The sequence below is a fragment of the Macaca thibetana genome, chromosome 16 (assembly GCF_024542745.1).
Source record: "Macaca thibetana thibetana isolate TM-01 chromosome 16, ASM2454274v1, whole genome shotgun sequence".
NCBI lineage: Eukaryota > Metazoa > Chordata > Mammalia > Primates > Cercopithecidae > Macaca > Macaca thibetana.
In genome coordinates this window covers 58,859,810-58,877,404 of record NC_065593.1, presented here as the reverse complement: position 1 = coordinate 58,877,404, position 17,595 = coordinate 58,859,810, and the positions used below count along the sequence as shown (strand labels likewise).

Below are 17,595 nucleotides of genomic sequence, written 5' to 3'. Positions count from 1 at the left end.
GTGTTGAGCGAGCTGGCCACACCGTCACGGAGAAGTGGCCGTGGCTCGTACGTGAACAGCACAGTGAAGGCGCCCGATGCCATGCTGCTGAGAGCCGACGGGGCCACCGAGGGCAGGCGAGGGCCCCAGGCGCAAGCAGCCTGCGCCTCCACAAGGAAAAGCTGCGGCCCGATTAACTCCAGTCTCCTGACACCAGTCAAGGCTAGCAGTACGTGGCAGCTTCTAGGAATAAATCAGAGATGAATAAATCTGGAGGAAACCCCTCTTTACTTTAAGTGAGGCCCATTCATTCCTGTTGCGTTTCCCATATGTGCTGAAGATAACACTGCAGCTGGTCCCGCGTGGCACCCCTGCTGCTGCCCGTTCCCTCGCTGCGGCACAGGCAGAGCCCTGGCGCGCTGACGCCCTCCCTCTCCCCCAGGCCTTGTCTGTCGGCATCTTCCCCTACGTGCTGAAGCTGCTCCAGAGCTCGGCCCGAGAGCTGCGGCCACTTCTCGTTTTCATCTGGGCCAAGATCCTCGCAGTGGACAGCGTGAGTATCCCCGCCCTCCTCCCCAGGGTGGTGTGAACCCGCCGGCCCTTCTGGGAATGCCGAGCCCTGTGCTTCCGGCCTGCCCTTTCTCCAGCCTCGCTCCCTCTCCAGGCGCCGCAGCCATTCCTGTCCTCTCTTCCGGGGTAAAGTGGGACACGCCCCACCTCAGCAGCCACCTCTGGGTCATGGGGGCTGTCACCTACCTGTCCTGTCCCTGGCCTTCCCCAGGTGCCCTGTGCTCAGTTTGCCCGCCCCCCACCGTCCTGTCCCTGGCCTTCCCTTGGTACCCTGCACTAAGTCCCTCCACTTGTCCTGTCCCTGTCTTTCCCCTGGTGCCCTGCGCTCAGTTTTCCCCCTCCGCCTGTCCTGTCCCTGGCCTTCCCCCGGTGCCCTGTGCTCTGTCTCCCCCGCCCCCTGGCTTGTCCTGTCCCCGGCCTTCCCCTGGTGCCCTGTGCTCAGTTCCCCCCAACCCCCCGCCCACCGTTCTGTCCCTGGCCTTCCCCTGGTGCCCTGCACTCTGTCCCCCCCGGCCTGTCTTGTCCCTGGCCTTCCCTTGGTGCCCTGTGCTCTGTCCCCCACACCTGTCCTGTCCTTGGCCTTCCCCTGGTGCCTTGTGCTCTGTCCCCCCCCCCCCGGCCTGTCCTGTCCCCAGCCTTCCCCTGGTGCCCTGTGCTCTGTCCCCCCTGCCTGTCCTGTCCCTGGCCTTCCCCTGGTGCCTTGTACTCTGTCCCCCGGCCTATGTCTGACCCCCCCATAAGGCTGCCCCCGTGCTCCTGACCCTGGCTGGAAACAGCCCCACCATGGCAGTGAACTTGGCCTCTGCCTCGCCCAGACCCCACATCGGCTCCTCCTGTGCCCACCATTGCATTTCTCCCCCTCTTCAACCCTGAACAGGTGGTCTGGGCCAGGCCCCGAGGTGTTAGGGGCCACCCCCTTACATGGGGCTGCCCGACTCTGCCCTCTTTGATGGGCATCAGCCCTGGCCCTGCAGCCACATGTTCACCCCTCAATCATCTAGGCCAGGGACCCATATTTAGCTATGTTAAGAGAGACACAAGGTCAGCTGTCCCTGTCCCCAGCGGCTCATGCTTGAGTGCGGGCGAGGGTTGCAGGTGACACCAGCCCTGTTGTGAGGCGGGGTCACCTCCTGTAGGAGCTACCAGAGAGATGGGTCAGAGGAGGGGGGCTGAGAAGTCCTGTGGGCGGGACCCGGCCTATGCTGAACTGGAAATGCCAGGAAGGGCCTTGAGAGGGTAGATGTCAGGCAGGGGTCCAAACATGGAGGTGGCAGGGCCGGCTGGGAAGACGTTTAGAGGAGGGCAGGCCACTCCGCGCCCCGTGTGGCCTGTGTGCAGGGACACGCAGGGAGGCCCCATCCAGGCGGAGGGTACACAGTTCCAGGTAGACACAGCTGAACATCATTTAGCAGGTGGAGGATTATTAGAGATTTTGGAACAAAGACATCAAAAGAATGAAGCTGTGGTTTATGAACATTGCCTGGCCTGGGAGTCAAGTGGATTGTGGGGCAACACGGGGTGGGGGCATTTTCCTCCAGGTGCATGGGCGGAGGAGGTCGGGCTGCAGGGCTAGGAGGGTGGCAGAGAGGGTGGCGGCACCAAGCCTGGGTGGGGAGAGGCGACTCGGGCTGGAGGCTGCGTGGCCGGCCAGGGCTCAGGGAGCCTTCCAGAGACAACTGGTCAGGAGCCCTGTGCGGCCTGGGAGCAGGGCTGGCCCGAGGCCAAGACTGGGGGACCTTGTCCACCCAGTGGTGATGGCAGGCGAGACCCTCGAAGGAAAATGTGGCAGGCTCGGCTGCGGGAGAGCGCTGGAAAGCTCCTCGTGTGGCACAGTGGAGAGGAGAGCAGTACCGAGTGGGGCACAGGGTCTGGGAAGGGCCCATTTACAGAACGTGAAGATTCTGGAACAAAGGGTGTGTGCTGGGAATGGAGTTGGGGGATATGTTGCCCTCTGCAGAGTTGTTGGGGGACAAAGGTGTCCCAAAGATGTCTTTGCCTTTAGCTGTCCATGTGCAGAGGGACACGTGTGTGACGCAGAGGTGGGATCGGAGCCAGGCTGGCAGGGAGCCCCAGGAAGAAGCCAAGCCAGTCTTGCTCTATGGCCGCTGCCCTGGGTGAGGAGAGCGGGACCGAGGAGCCGGCATCTGGGCAAGGCTGGCTTTGCTCCCTGCTTGGTTTTGAAGCAAACCAACCCCAGCAGCTCATTAGAAGGCCTGTAAGAGCAGGTCCACATTCCCCCCTGGACTTCAGCCAGCTGCTGGGTGCATGTGTGTGCCGGGGTGGTGATGTGTACGGGCACTTGGGTGTGCGTGTGTGTGGCGCCCTGTCCAGCGGCTTTCATATGCAAAGTCTCTTAATTCCTACATCCCCTGTGAAGTCATCATGAATTTGCATCGTATTTACTGGTGAGGCACCGCCCACAGGAGGGAGCAGGGGTCACGTAGCTACCTTGCTGGGCCCCTGCCTGGGTCTGGAGCTCCTTGCCCACACAGGGAAAGGGAGGGTTTAGCATAGTCACAGAGCAGGTATGGGAGAATGCCAAGACCACCTTGGAGAAGCCATGACTTGGAGCTGAGAAAGGCCACCCTTTCCTTTTCTGTGAGGCAGGTGAGGGGAGAGTGGACGGAGCTTACAGCCCCCGGGGCTCCTGCCTGCCGCCGTGGCACTCCCTGGGCCAGATTCTATCAGCTCCTCCATCCAGTCACTGGCACTGAGACCCGGCCTCATCCTTAGCCCTGTTGGCCATGCTGCACCAGCCACCAGGACCTGCTGTGCTTGCTGAAGCTGCCACGCTGGGCTTTGTTCAGCCAAATTTACTGCCCATGCTGTGCAGGCACTGGTAGGCACCCCGAGCTGCACTGCACGCTCTCATCCATCAGCCCTGCACACCCCACACAAAGCCACTGCTGTGTCCCCCACTCACAGCCCCTGCTGACTCAGGTCCAGCCCAGGCCATCAGGTCCCCAACTGTGCTGCCCACGGACCCCTGGGCCCCTGCTCAGCCCCTCTACTCTCCGCCCCCAGCCCTGACCATAGCCTCCCCACACCCCAAGTGCTCACCTAGGACTTTGGTGTGGCAACAAAAGCAGGGGAGGGGGGAGGCCGCCGCCGAAGCGGGGGATGGGGGGAGGCCGCCGCCGAAGCGGGGGTGGGGGGAGGCCGCCGCCGAAGCGGGGGTGGGGGGAGGCAGCAAAGGCTTCCACCTTGGAGGCGTGTGTCGATCCCACCCGGCAGCAGTGTTGCCCTCTTGCTAGTTCCACTGATTGTTGTGGATTCCCTGGGATTTTCTGCTAGTTCGCCGGTTCTTGCAGATGCCCTAGGATTTTGTGTATACGCTCTCTCCGAGAAGCAGCCTCCGGCCCCTCTTCCGGTTCCAGGATCTCTCACTCTTTTCCTGGGCCTGGGGCACTGACCATGGCTCTGCCGGCTGCCATGCTTGCCATCTCTGCTCCTGATTTCCTGAGCTGGATGCCAGGAGCTGCTTCTCCTCCTCTCAGCGCAGCTGAGGCTGACCTTGACCTCACTTCAACCTTGAACCCTCCTGGGCCCAGTGCTGTGGACCTGGCTGTGACCAGGGAACACCCCAAAACGGTGACCGGAACACCATACATTTCAGCAAAATATTTTCCCTGCCACCCATTAAACTACAGATAAAGAATGACTGCTTTGAAAGATTGGCTAAAGCACTGGATTTAAGAGTTAAAAGCGTGAGTTTGATCCCATCACCGCATTTGCTCTGACAAGTCATTTTCACTTCCTTGGCCATGATTTGCCTCTGTAAAATCATGGCAGTGATCCTTAGGCCGTCTGCCTCCAGCCGCAGTTCCAGAGCTCAGAACCAGGATGTGGAAAACTGCTGTGTAAATGATAGAGGAACAGGACCAGGAAGGGGCACCACGTAAATCTCACATCTCTCCTGCCTGCCTCTGTTACACTAAAACCTTTTCTTGCTAAACTGAAAGCTTAGCTTTGTGAGTCAGAAAGCGAGAGGTTTGGATCATTTCTATTTTATTCTTCTTCAGATTCACCGAAGAGTCACATTATGTAAACAAAGGGTGTTTGGCAGGAAGTCATTTTGAAACATGGTTTCTCTCCTACCCCAGTGTCTTCAGTCATCTACATGGACACACTTAGAAATGTCTTGGCACCTGGCCATGGATGGAGGACCATGTGTAGAGGCTCCCAGATGCACAAAACAGTGACCTTCATGTGACACAAAGCCCAGGGTGAAGGGACAGGAGATGCCGTCCGCATGCAGGGGTCTAGGATGATGGCTGCCTGAGCCTGCTCCCCATCCCTGCCCCAGCCCCTCCAGTGCTGCAGGAATGTGTCTAAGCCAACTTTGATTCTCAGACTTCGTGTTTTTAGTACCTTTTAGGACCTGGGAATTGATGATGTCTTTATTTTCAGTCTCGGGGTGGCTCTTGGTGAAAGGGGACCGCCTTCGTCGTGACGTTCTCGCTGCATCCACAGCCCATCATCATGTTGCAGTGCAGGGCGTCTTGTTCAAAACTGGCTCTTGGTCCCGTTGATCTCCCAGGGCCTGTTACTTTCGAGTGCCCCAAATGGCAGAACGTGGCCGTGAGCACAGAGGCTGCAGCGCGCCTTCGTTTTACACCCTGCTCCAGGCAGATACCAGGGCCTCAGGTTTCATATTCATGATGCTGAAGGGGTTATCTGCTCAGTACTGCTTGGGGAGCTGTTCCCACAGCCAGCTGGGCATGCCCTTGCCTGCAGTGTTCTTGTAACTGCCTGCAGGCACCACAGGCCTTCCTGTGAATTAATTTCTTAACCAGCTTGTTGCACCTGCATATTTAAAAGCAATCATTCCACTGAGGAGCATTTTGAAGTGTTTCTGGTAGAAACTGAGCCTCATCTACCTCACCTGTCTCGCCCTTCCTTCCATCATTACCCTGGCGATAACTTCTCAGAGATGAAGGTTCCCTGTGTTTTTGAGGGGTCGTTCCTCCACTCCCTTCCCCTCCCCACATCTGGCTATGGATGTTGCTGAGGGTCCTCCGGAGCTCCACCCCTACCCCCCATGATGTGTGCGCCCCGCACAATGTGTGCATGCCCCTCTGTGTTGCTGGTGGTCCTTCGGAGTTCCGCCCCTGCATGATGTCTGCGCCCCCGCCTTGTGTTGCTGGTGGTCCTCTGGAGCTCCGCCCCCACATGATGTCTGTTCCGCCCCTTCCTTGTGTTGCTGGTGGTCCTGCGGAGCTCCACCCTACCATGATATCTGTTCTGCCCCTTCCTTGTGTTGCTGGTGGTCCTGCGGAGCTCCACCCAACCATGATGTCTGCTCCGCCCCTTCCTTGTATGCTGGTGGTCCTGCGGAGCTCCACCCAACCATGATGTCTGCTCCGCCCCTTCCTTGTATGCTGGTGGTCCTCCGGTGCTCCGCCCCCACATGATGAGTGCTTCCTGCAGCCCCCCGTGGTCCCCGTGACTCCTGGGGCTTGCCCTTGTGCAGATCGGGGTGCACATGGTGTACAGACAGGTCCACTTCTAAAGATCACAGAACCTGCTCAGAGGTTCAGAGGTGCAGACAGAGGCCAGCCAGTCTCCCAGTGTTCTCAGCATCCCTCTGCTGCCGCCAGCTGGCCCTCAGGGCACACTTAAGAGTTTGAGAAGGATGCGAGCCCACTCAGGCTGGGCTCAGCAGATGGGCGAGCCTGGGACCCCCTCATTTCTCAAGCACCTGCAGGGCACATCCTGTGTCCCATTATGCCAGAAGCTCTGAGGGATTCAGGGGGAGGCCTTAAAGAAGGTGGGCTCAGGCAGAAGAAAAGATGGAAGAACACCGTGTGCCATGGGGGAGAGGTGTGTGCCGTTTGCGTGAGACAGCAGGGCACAGTGGGGACACTGATCTGACAGAGATGGCACTGCCCAGGACAAGGAGCACCAAGGGGAGCACATGAAGAAAGCCGTCTCTCCAGGATTCTCCCAGGACTCTGATCCCAGAGGGCCTCCCCCAGGATCACTCCCCATGCCAGGTTACACTGCACTGCACACCACCAGCCGGAAATTACCAGGCAGGTAAAGAGAATCTGGAAAGTGTGAACCATCATGAAGAAAAGGAAACCAACCCATTAAACCCACTCGGAACCACTGCAGATGGTGTAATTAGCAGGCCAGGACATTAAAATATTACAAGTCTATTCCACATACTCAAAAAGTTAAATCAAGACATGGAAAATATAAAAAGAACCCAACTTAAATTTCTAGAGATGAAAATGGCAATATGTGATGGGAAAAAATATACTTGTTGGGATTAACAACCAGTTAAGCATTGCAGGAAAAAGCAGTAAACGGTTAGGCACGGGGCTCACATCTATAATCTCAGCACTTTTGGAGGCTGAGGCAGACAGACGACTCACGTCCAGGATTTCAAGACCAGGCTGAGGACCATGGTGAAACCTCGACTCTACATGAAAAAATACAAAACTCAGCCATGCATGGTGGCGCTCGCCTGTAGGCCCAGCCGTTCATAAGGCTGAGGCGGGAGAATCGGTTGAGCCCGGGAGGTCGAGCCTGCAAAGAGCCATGACTGTGCCATGGCACTTCAGCCTGGGGAACAGAGTGAGGCCCTGCTTCAGAGAAAGAAAGAAAATAGCAATAGAAACTAACAAAAATGAAGCACGGTAAGAAAAGAAAAAAGAAAAATTTTAATTAAAGGAATATCATTCCATTGTGGGACAACTGCAAGTGACATAACATACTGTTTGGGGGTCCATAAAGGAGGCTGGGAGAAAAAGTATTTGAAGAAACAATAGCTAAAATTTTTTGAATTTGATGAAATTATAAACCCACAGATCACAAAGCTTAGCAAACCCTAAGCACAGGAAAACTACACGAAGGCTTATCACAATCAAATTGCTTGAAAAACAGTGATAAATTCAAAAGTCTAAAGGCAGCCAGTAAAAAGCTAGTAAGGCGCAAAGGTGAGAATGACAGCAGGTTTCTTCTTGCAGATTTCCTACAGATGGAAAAGGCAGACAGTGGAACAGCATCTTTAAAGCAGAGAAAGGGAAAAAACCGTCAACCTAGAATTCTATACCCACTGAAAATATATTTGCAAATGGAGGCAAAATAAAGACTTTTGAAGACACACAAAAGATGAAAACTCATCCCCGGCAGACCCACACTACAAGAAATGTGAAGTCCTTTAGGCTTGAGGAGAATTACTCTTCAGAGGGAAACACGGTTCTACACAAAGGAATTAAAAGCACCAGAAATGAGTACTATGTGGATAAATATGGGATTTCTTTCTTTTTATTTAAATCTTCTTTGAAAGATAATTTTTTAAGCAAAATAATAAGTCTACTATGAATTTTTTTTCAATAAGCCTTTTGCACTCTTAATTTTTTTTCCTTAAGAGACAAGGTAGGCCGGGTGTAGTGGCTCATGCCTGTAATCCCAGCACTTTGGGAGGCTGAGGCGGGCGGATCACAAGGTCAGGAGATGGAGACCACGGTGAAACCCCGTCTCTACTAAAAATACGAAAAAAATTAGCCGGGCGCGGTGGCGGGCGCCTGTAGTCCCAGCTACTCAGGAGGCTGAGACAGGAGAATGGCATGATCCCGGGAGGCGGAGCTTGCAGTGAGCCGAGATCGCACCACTGCACTCCAGCCTGGGAAAGAGAGTGAGACTCCATCTCAAAAAAAAATAAAAATAAAAAAGAGACAAGGTCTCATTCTGTTGCCTAGGCCTGATCACAGCTCACTGTAAGCTCAGACTCCCTTGCTTAAGCCATCCTCTTGCCTCAGCCTCCCGAGTAGCCGGGATCACAGGCACAAGCCACGGCACCCCACAAAATGCATAACATTTGTAAGAGCAAAATGTGTGCTAATAGTAGCAAAAAGATGGGGAGGAGAGAGAATGAAGAAATACTATTGTAAGATTCTTGGACTTTGTTTGAAGTGGTCTTATATCACCTGCCTGAAGACAAACTGCAGTAGTCCATAAACCCTAAAGCTGCCACTCAGATTTTAAAAAGAATTACAGTTAATTAGCTGACAACATAGATGATATGAAATCATAGATATAGACAACACGAAAGGAAAAAGATAACCAGAGTAGATGCAACAAATAGCAAAAGGCGGGATGATGGATGGACACCTAATCCTGCCCGTACTGCGGAGTGGAGACTGAACACTGCAATGAGAAGGCAAAGGCCGCCAGGTTGAAGAGCAAGAAAAAACCATACGATGGCTACGAGCAATGTACTTTTGGCATAAAGACAAGAGTAAATTAAAGGTAAAAGGATGGGAAAATCTCTGCCATGAAGGCACTAAGCAGAGGAAGGCTGCAGGGCCTATATTAACATCAGACAGAGGAGGTTTGGGAGCAGAGAATGTTGCTAGCAATACAGTCAGACATTTCATAATGCTACAGAAGTCCATTCATCATTCATCAAGAGAATGTCACAGTCCTAAATGTCTATCCACCTAATAACAGTTTCAGAATACATCCAACAAAACTGATGGAACTGCGAGGAGAAATAGATAAATCCGTAATTACATTTGGAGATTTCAGTGCTCCTTTCCCAGTGACAAGTAACAAGCCGAAGAGAAATCAGTAAGAATAGCAGAGACTTGAGCAGCACTCTCCAGCAGCTGAGCCCTGACGTTTATAGAACACGCCACACAGCAGCCACGGAGTACACAGAGCCTCTGCCGGCATAGGCCAGACCCTTGGCCAAATAAACCTCAACAAATGTAAAGAACTGAAGTCTTACAGGCGTGTTCTACAGCCACGGTGGAGTCAAACTCAAATCAGTAATAGGTAATAGGAATGTCTCTAAGCACTTAGAAACAGAAACTTTTAGATAAATAAATGATTTTCATTTTATTCCATAACATTGTAAGTAAATTATATTAATATATATATGTTTAATACAAAATAGAATATAAACATGTAATATTAAGATACATAGATATTATAAATCACGGATAACAAAGATTTATATAAAATATTACTATAAGTATGTATATATCATACATAATATAATGTACGTATAGTTATAAATAGTTGCATTAAATAAATCCATTATATAAACATGTATATTGAGATGTAAAATAAATCGGTTGAGTATACATGGACCCAGCTCTGAGCAGTGCTGAGAGGGGAATGTGTAGCAGCTGCTAGACGATGCGTTGGAAAAGAAGGACGGTCTCCAACCTGAGACCTCAGCTTCCACCTTAAGAGAGCAGCCTGAGTGGAGTAAACCCAAAGCTGCTGGCCAAAGGAAATAATACAGATCAGACTGGAGACTAATACAAAAGAAAACAGTGAAACATCAAAATCTGTTGAACAAAACATGTTTTTTTTAAACAGATGAATAAAACAGTGAAACATCACCCTGACTGTTAAGGAGACAAAGACAGATTCCAGCATCAGGAATGAGAGAGGTGACATCGTTAAAGATTCTGGGGATATCAAAAGGATGATAAGCAAATATCATGAGCAATTTGATGGGAGAACTTTTGATAACTTTGATTCCTTGCATGACACACACGACTCACTCAAGAAGAACTCGTTAATGTGAATAGCACTCTACTTTTTTTTTTTTTAGAGACTGGATCTCACCACATCACCCAGACTAGTTTCGAGCTTCTGGGCTCAAGCAATGCTTCCACCTTGGCCTCCCAAAGTGCTGGGATTACAGCAGGAGTCACTGTGCCTGTCACTACAAATGGAATTTGTAGTGAAAACTTTTACTCCAAAGAAAACTGCAGGTCCCGGTGACTCCACCAGTGGATTTTACTGAACATTAAGGAAGGCATATTTGGATGACATCTCAGCACCTTCCCATATCATCCTGTGAGGGCAGCATTACCTGACACCAATGCTTAGACACACATTACAAGAAAAGAAAACTACAGACCAGTATTCTCTTGAACATAGGTACAAAAATGCCAAATAGAATTTTTGCAAATTAAATTCAATGCTATATAAAAACAATAAAACATAATCTAGTGGGATTTATTTCAGGAATGTAAACCTGTTTAAGGATTGAAAAGTCAATGGATGCCTCTTCAGATTATTAAAGAATTATTTTTAGAGAGAGAAAAGTCCGTGTAATTTACCATATTAAAAAAAGATAAAAACCATATTACCATCTCAAGAGATGCAAAGTATTTTAACAAAATCTGAGATCCACTTCTGATTAAAAAAAAAAAAAACTCCCTGCAAACTCCTAATAGAAGGGAACTTCGTCTACCTGACAAACAGCATCTCCAAAAATTTACAGCCAACACCATACAATGGTGAAAGACTGAATGCAAGATCAAGCCATCTGTTCTTGTCACATCCCTCGACATTGTACTGGAAGTTCTAGGTAGTAGAGTGAGTCAAGGAAAAAAAGGCTTTCAGATTCAAAAGGATGAGGTTTAACTGTATTTTCAAACAGCATGATTGTCTATGTGGAAAATCCGGTTTAATCTATTTTAAAATGTTACTAGAAAAAGTTTAGTAAGTTTACAGGTTATAAGATCAATATACAAAATTCAATTTATGTATATACACTAGCAATCAACAATTAGAAGTTGAAATTAAAATAGAGAACATTTACAATACCACTAAAAAAAAAGAATACTTAGGGATACATTCTGACAAAAGGTAGGCAAGATCTGTACACCGAAACTGCAAACCATTGTGAAAAGAAATGAAGGAAGACCTAAATAAATGAAGAGATCATCCATTATCATGATTTCTGCTTCTGAGATCCACATGGAAATACAAAGGACCTACAGTAGGCAAAAGAACTTGGAAAAAGAAAAACACAGTTGAAGGACATACTACCTGATTCCAAGAGTGACTATAAATCCACAGTACTCAAGATCGGAAATAGCATCAAATGAACAAACAGATAATGGAACAGGAAGAAAGTCAGGAAATAGACCCATACATATAAACACCTGCCCTGTGATGACACGGAGAGAATGAAAAGGCCAGACACAGACTGGGAAAATATTGACAAATCGTTTTTCTGTTACAAACTAGTGGCAAGAGAATAGAAAGAACTCTCAAAACTCAATATGAAAACAAACACAAGCAGACAAAGAAAAGTGGGCAAACGTTTTGAGTAGACGCTTCACCAAAGACGTACGAATGGCAAATAAGCACATGAAACAATGCTGAGTATCATTAGTCACCAGAGAAATGCGAACTGCACCTACAGTTATCTACCATTGCACACCAAGTAGATGCCTAAGAAGCTGATGCCGTCAAGTGTTGGCAAGGCCGTGGAGGAACTGGAACCCTCGTATGCTGCCGAGGGCAGTGCAAAGCGTGCACTACCACTTTGCAAAATTATTTCACAGTTTCTTATAAAGATTAGCACACACTCAGCATACAATCCAGCCATTCCATTCCTAGGTATTCCCCAGGAGAAATGGAAGCATGTCCACACAAAGGCTTGTACCTGAATGTTCCTAGCAGCTTTATTTATAATGGCCTAAAATCTGGGAATAGCCTAAATGTACATTAACAAGTGGATGAATAAGCAAACTGCAATCTCTCCATGCAATGAAATCCTACTCAACAATAAAAAAGCATGAACCGATCTCAAAATACTTAGACTGAGTGAAAGAGTATGGTTCCATTCATTTAAAACTCGAGAAAATGCAAACTGTAGTCACAGAAAGGAGATGAGCTGCTGCTCGGGACACGTGAGGGTGGGGGCACAGGGGGAGAAGAAAACGTCCAGGGGGCCAGACCCCACCTAGATTGTGGCAGTAGCTTCACAGGTGTAGACGTACGTCCAAAATGGTCAGATTCTGTACTTCAAATTTATATGTTGCTTATACCACAATGAGGCTGCTAAAAATTTCTAATTGTGGGGCAGTCTGCAAAGAACTGTACTGTTCCCTTCTAGGTTTTATTTTATTTTTTTATTTTTTCTGAGATGGAGTCTTGCTCTGTTGCCCAGGCTGGAGCACAGTAGTACGATCTCTGCTCACTGCAACCTCCACCTCCCGGGTTCAAGCAATTCTCCTTCCTCAGCCTCCCGAGTAGCTGAGACTACAGGCGCCTGCCACCAAGCCCGGCTAATTTTTATATTTTTGGTAGACGAGGTTTCCCATGTTGGCCAGGCTGGTCTCAATCTCCCAACCTCAAGTGATCCTCCCGCCTCACTCTCCAAAGTGCTGGGATTACAGGCATGAGCCACCACACCCGCCTCCCCCGCTCTAGATTTTTAATTCAAGAAATGCCCCCAAAAATGTGGGGGGATTTATGCTCAAGCCTAATGATGTATATCAGCTAAGTGCAGTTCCTGGTTGGATCCTGGATCAAAAACCAGAGGCTCACAGAGGACGATTGTGAACAATCGGGAGGAGTTTGACTCTGGACCGTGAGTCAGGTGGGAGGATCCGGAGTTTGACTCTGGACCGCGAGTCAGGCGGGAGGATCCGGAGGAGTTTGACTCTGGACCGCGTGTCAGACGGGAGGACTGTGTGGCTGTCACGTGTCTGGAGTGTGATCATGGCTTTGCGCTCATAGAAGCAAGCGTCCTTTTCCTCAGGAATATTTCTGGGCGAAGCGTCACGCTATCTGCATCTTTCACACAGTGCAGAAAAACACAGGGGATGGGGGAGCAGAAAGCAAACATGGCAGAGTATTTTTTGAAATTGTCCTTAGGGTCATGTGATGGGACCAGAGCTGAAAGAGCAGCAGAACTTGGCGATGAGAAAGTCCAGGAGATGTGGCCACAGCTGTCCCCCGCTGGTCACACTTTGCGAGGATGGTGGCAGTGGTTGTTTTCATAAGTTCCTCAAACCTGCTGTTATCATTTGTCTATCTGCTAATTAGCAAGATTAGGAAGGGGAGAGTTAATTAAGGACTCCCGTAGGCAAGGTTCCAGTTAATTGAGGGTTTTTCATAGATAAAATTAATACTCAGTCCAGGCTGACCTTCTGAGTTACAGTTAATAAAGTTGTGTTTATGGTACCACCAGGGAACTCCAAGGGTGTAATGTCAGTGGATCTGGAAAGACACTCTGTGACGGTGTTCATGAAGTAAATCTGGATTGGGATATTCAAAGAGGCTTCCCCCTAGGAACAGGCTGCTGTGGTCCCTGGAAAGAACCCACGCTATGAGGAAAAGGCATATGAGAGAGTCTTAGAATTTTGTTTCTGCAGCCCCCACGTCTGTGCCGGTTCTCCTTCCCGTGCTCAAATTCTCTACTATTTTCTCTGCAAAGTTATTTCACCACAGTTCATGTCTGCTGGCGTTGATAGCCTCTCCTCCTGCTTCTCCACTTTTCCCCACTCCCAATTTCTCACACACGTACACACAAAACTCAATTCAAAAAATGTGCAAGGTTCACTTTCTCTGTCACCCAGCGATGACTCAGTCTCACCAAGTGATCAAGAGAGTGCCATCTAGAGCGTGTGCCCCTGCTGGTCCCACAGCAGAAGGCAGTGCCCTGGCAAGGGCTCGTCTAGTTAGGACCCGAGCAAACATCTTACCTCCTGTGCTGGAATTTTGTTTGCTTGTGTCCTGAACTCTTGTTCCTATAGTTTCTATGTTAACACATTTTATTTTTTAGAACAGTTTTAGATATACAGAAAACTTGAAAAGGTAGTAGAGTTCTCGTGTACCCTATACCCAATTTTCTCTATTGACATCTTCTGTTAGTACAACGTTTGTCACAGCGATTAATGAACTTATGTTAATCAATTATCATTAACTGCAGTTGATACTTTTATTAGATTTTCTTGCTAATGTCCTTTTTCTGTCCCAGGATCCCACATGACATTGAGTCCTCGTGTCTTCTTGGGCTAGACTCTCCTTGTTTTTGATGAGCTTGACGGCTTTCAGGGGTACTAGTCAGGGGTTTTGTAGACTGGCCCTCTGTTGTGATTTGCCACGTTTTTTTTTTTTTCATCTTTTTTTTTTTCTTTTGAGACAGAGTCTCTCTCTGCCACCCAGTCTGGAGTGTGGTGGCACGATCTCAGCTCACTGTAACCTCTGCCTCCTAGGTTCATGCCATTCTCCTGCCTCAGCCTGCTGAGTAGCTGGGATTACAGGCGCGTGCCACCACGCCCGGCTAATTTTTTTGTATTTTGTTTAATAGAGATGGGGTTGCACCATGTTAGCCAGAATGATCTCGATCTCCTGACCGCGTGAGCCACCACGCCCGGCCATGCCCGATGTTTTTGTCCTGATTAGATTGGTGTTTGGAGAGGAAGACCCCAAAGGGGAGTGCCCTTCTGATCCCGTCATAACGAGGGTGCGTGCCGTTGGAATGGCAGATCCCTGGTGGCACTGGCCTGGGTCCCTGGCTGAGGTGGAGCTAACCCGGCTGAGGTCAGGCTTCCCCTGGGTGAAGCCGCTGCTGCCCCTTCCAGAGCAGGCTGCTCTTTGGAAGGAAGTTGCTTGGATGTGCTGGGCTTGTGTTACCTAAACTGCTTTATGTCTGTGGTTAAACTTACTCCTTCCTGCAGTTTCATTATCTTTTTAGGGTCTAAATATAGTTCTTTTAATTTCCTTTTGTTATTTATATAGGCTTATTTTTTAAGGCTTAGTCTTGGAGTTGTTTTATTTTGTTATGTTTTGTTTTGCATTTCTGGGAATTTTTAGTATTCCTTCTTTCAGTTTGCCCCTATTGAGCTAACCTTCCTGCACTACCATCTTCCAGCTGACTGTCCGTGGACATGGTGGACACGGTTTTACCCCTCCTGTGGGGAGCTTTGCCAGCTAGAGGCCCTTGAGCAGTACTCCGGAGCGCACCTGTGCCCAGAGCTGGGTGAGTCCCAGGAACGGCCAAAATGTCACCTAGCCTTCCCCCTGCTCATCTAACATAGTATAATTGCCTTGATGGTGCATGGAATTTCCCAACTAGAGAGGTTGTGATATGCAGAAAATCAGCAAGATGGCATTGCTAGGGAGCACGTTTGTGAAGCCAGCGTCTTCCACAGAAACTGTAATCGGCAAGGAGGTGCCATTGAGGGGACTCCCGGTGACGTTTTCATCATTTGGGAAGTAGCCCTGCCGTGCAGAATGGCTTCTTTTTAGCCATCCTCCTAGTTCCGTGTGGAGCCCTCAGAATGGTGTTACTCTGGGCAGATTCCAGCACACCCTCGTGCTGTCCCGGGAGAACTGTGGACCAGAAAGGCAGAGGCCCTTCCTCCCGCCCCCATGGAAGCCGGACCACATGAGCTGGGCCACCTGTCCCGGCACTGGGTCGGTCCTGGGAGACCACCCGCGCCAGAAGAGACCAGGCCAGGTGGACAAGCACATTGGTGACAGGCCAAGCGGCAGTGGAGTAGGTCTGTCAGGACCCCCTGGGAAGGTGGGAGGTGTTTGGCCGGAGGGAGACAGTTGTATCAGCTGCCTCTGGGTTGCCAAGAATGAAATGAACAAAAGAGAGAGGAAGCAGGAGGGGGCTGTCCGCTCAGCCATTCCAGTTCCAGGGCTCTTTTGCCTGCACCCAGGCAGAGTAGACCAAGCGCTGGCAGGGGTGACGGCTCGCCCTTTGCAAGATGGATGGGCACAACGGGGTCCTGGCAAGTGGAGGTGGCATGGCAGGCTGTGCTGAGGGCGACCACAGAGGCTGTCTCTGTATGGCAACTTAAGGGCCCCATGATTTATGGTTAGGCTGCTTGGAGCCTGATCAAATCTCAGCTCAGCCTGCTGGGTGTTAGCAAGGGAGAGGGGATGGGAAGCCTGGTCAGCCAAGAGCGAGCCCCCCACCACTGAGGAGGCCTGCAGGGGAGCCCCAGCCTGGCTTCCCCCGCTCGTGGCTGGCTCCTGTCCCGCACTCTTTCGCTGCTGTGTTTCATCTTCTTAGTATTGGAATTGAGATGGGAAAGGCACCACAGTTCTGACCTGAGGTCAAGGCTGGGTTCATTGCAGGTCCAGAAAGCTCCAGCTCAGACACCTACTCCAGCCAGAAATGCCCAGGGCTCTGTGCGGTCCAAGGGCTCCTTTGCCAGTCCTGCCACTGGCAACACTGGGCACAGGGAGCCCCTCCACTGCTCACCGCAGACAGAGCAGATCTCAGGTGGGAAGCGGGTCCTGGTGTGATTCGCACACATGATCTGAAATTGTGATGTTTCTCCACAGCACAAACATGGGTTCTTTCATTCATTCATCAAACGTTTACTGACCGGCTAATAGGAACCAGGCCATGCTGCCTCCTGGGACTAATAAAGACTAATAATGCACGTTTTTGTCCTCACAGAGCTGAAATGGCTAACTCAAATGCGGCAGCTTGGGAAGTGCAGTCCAAGTCCCTGCAAAGGGTGGGGAGAGAAGCCATTGCAGAGGCCATGCTGGGGGGCAGGGCCCCAGGTGGAGAGGACAAAGGCCCAACAGGCAGAGGGAGCTCGCCCCATTCCCGAAGCCACAAAACAATGGGCTCCGTGTGTCGGCCACATTCCCGAAGCTACAAAAAAATGAGCTCAGTGTGCCCCAAAGTCTGAGAAGCTGAAGAGAAAGGGGAAGATGGGTTTCTTTATTCAGAAATGTTTCTCAGTCTCCGCTGTCACACTGCTGGGTTATTGACATCAGACTGTGAAGAATCTCACTGTCAGTGCTACATGGGGGAGGACATTGCTTACCATGACTCAGTGTGGCCTCAGGGACAGTGTGTCAGGCCCGGCAGGACAGCACACGGTCTGTGCTGGGGAAGTCGCGCAGACGTGCGGACATACAGACACGTGAACCCAAGTCAGCCCGGGCTGAACAGCGGGTCCCCCGGAAGAGATGAGCAGTGGAATAAGGATTACATGTAGGGGCAGAGGACGTCTCAGTCTGTACCTGTCTGTAGCATTTTAATGTTTGATCCTTGGTGCCTACAAATTTTAGGACGTGTACAAAAAAGATTGAAAAAGATGGGAAGCATGCCAGTGATTTTCCTGTGGACATCAGACACAGCATTCGGGGCCACTGTAGACGTGGGTATGTCTGGCCTGAGAATAACTAAAGGGCTTCTTTTTTTTCTTTTTCTTTTTTTTTTTTTTTTGAGACAGAATCTCGCTCTGTCACCAGGCTGGAGTGTAGTGACTTGATCTCAGCTCACTGCAACTTCCACCT

At 50.2% G+C, this 17,595-nt stretch overlaps 2 protein-coding genes across 2 annotated transcripts in view; both read left to right on the top strand.

Moving 5' to 3' along the window:
- BAIAP2 (BAR/IMD domain containing adaptor protein 2) overlaps positions 1–17,595 on the top strand; it is a 318,844-nt gene that overhangs the window by 53,477 nt on the left and 247,772 nt on the right. The window lies entirely within an intron of this gene.
- Positions 1–17,595, top strand: part of RPTOR (regulatory associated protein of MTOR complex 1) — a 425,447-nt gene that overhangs the window by 311,016 nt on the left and 96,836 nt on the right. Inside the window, exon 13 of the mRNA XM_050764125.1 lies at positions 422–532. Coding sequence (XP_050620082.1) covers positions 422–532 — 111 coding nt within the window. The remainder of the gene's footprint in view (positions 1–421; positions 533–17,595) is intronic.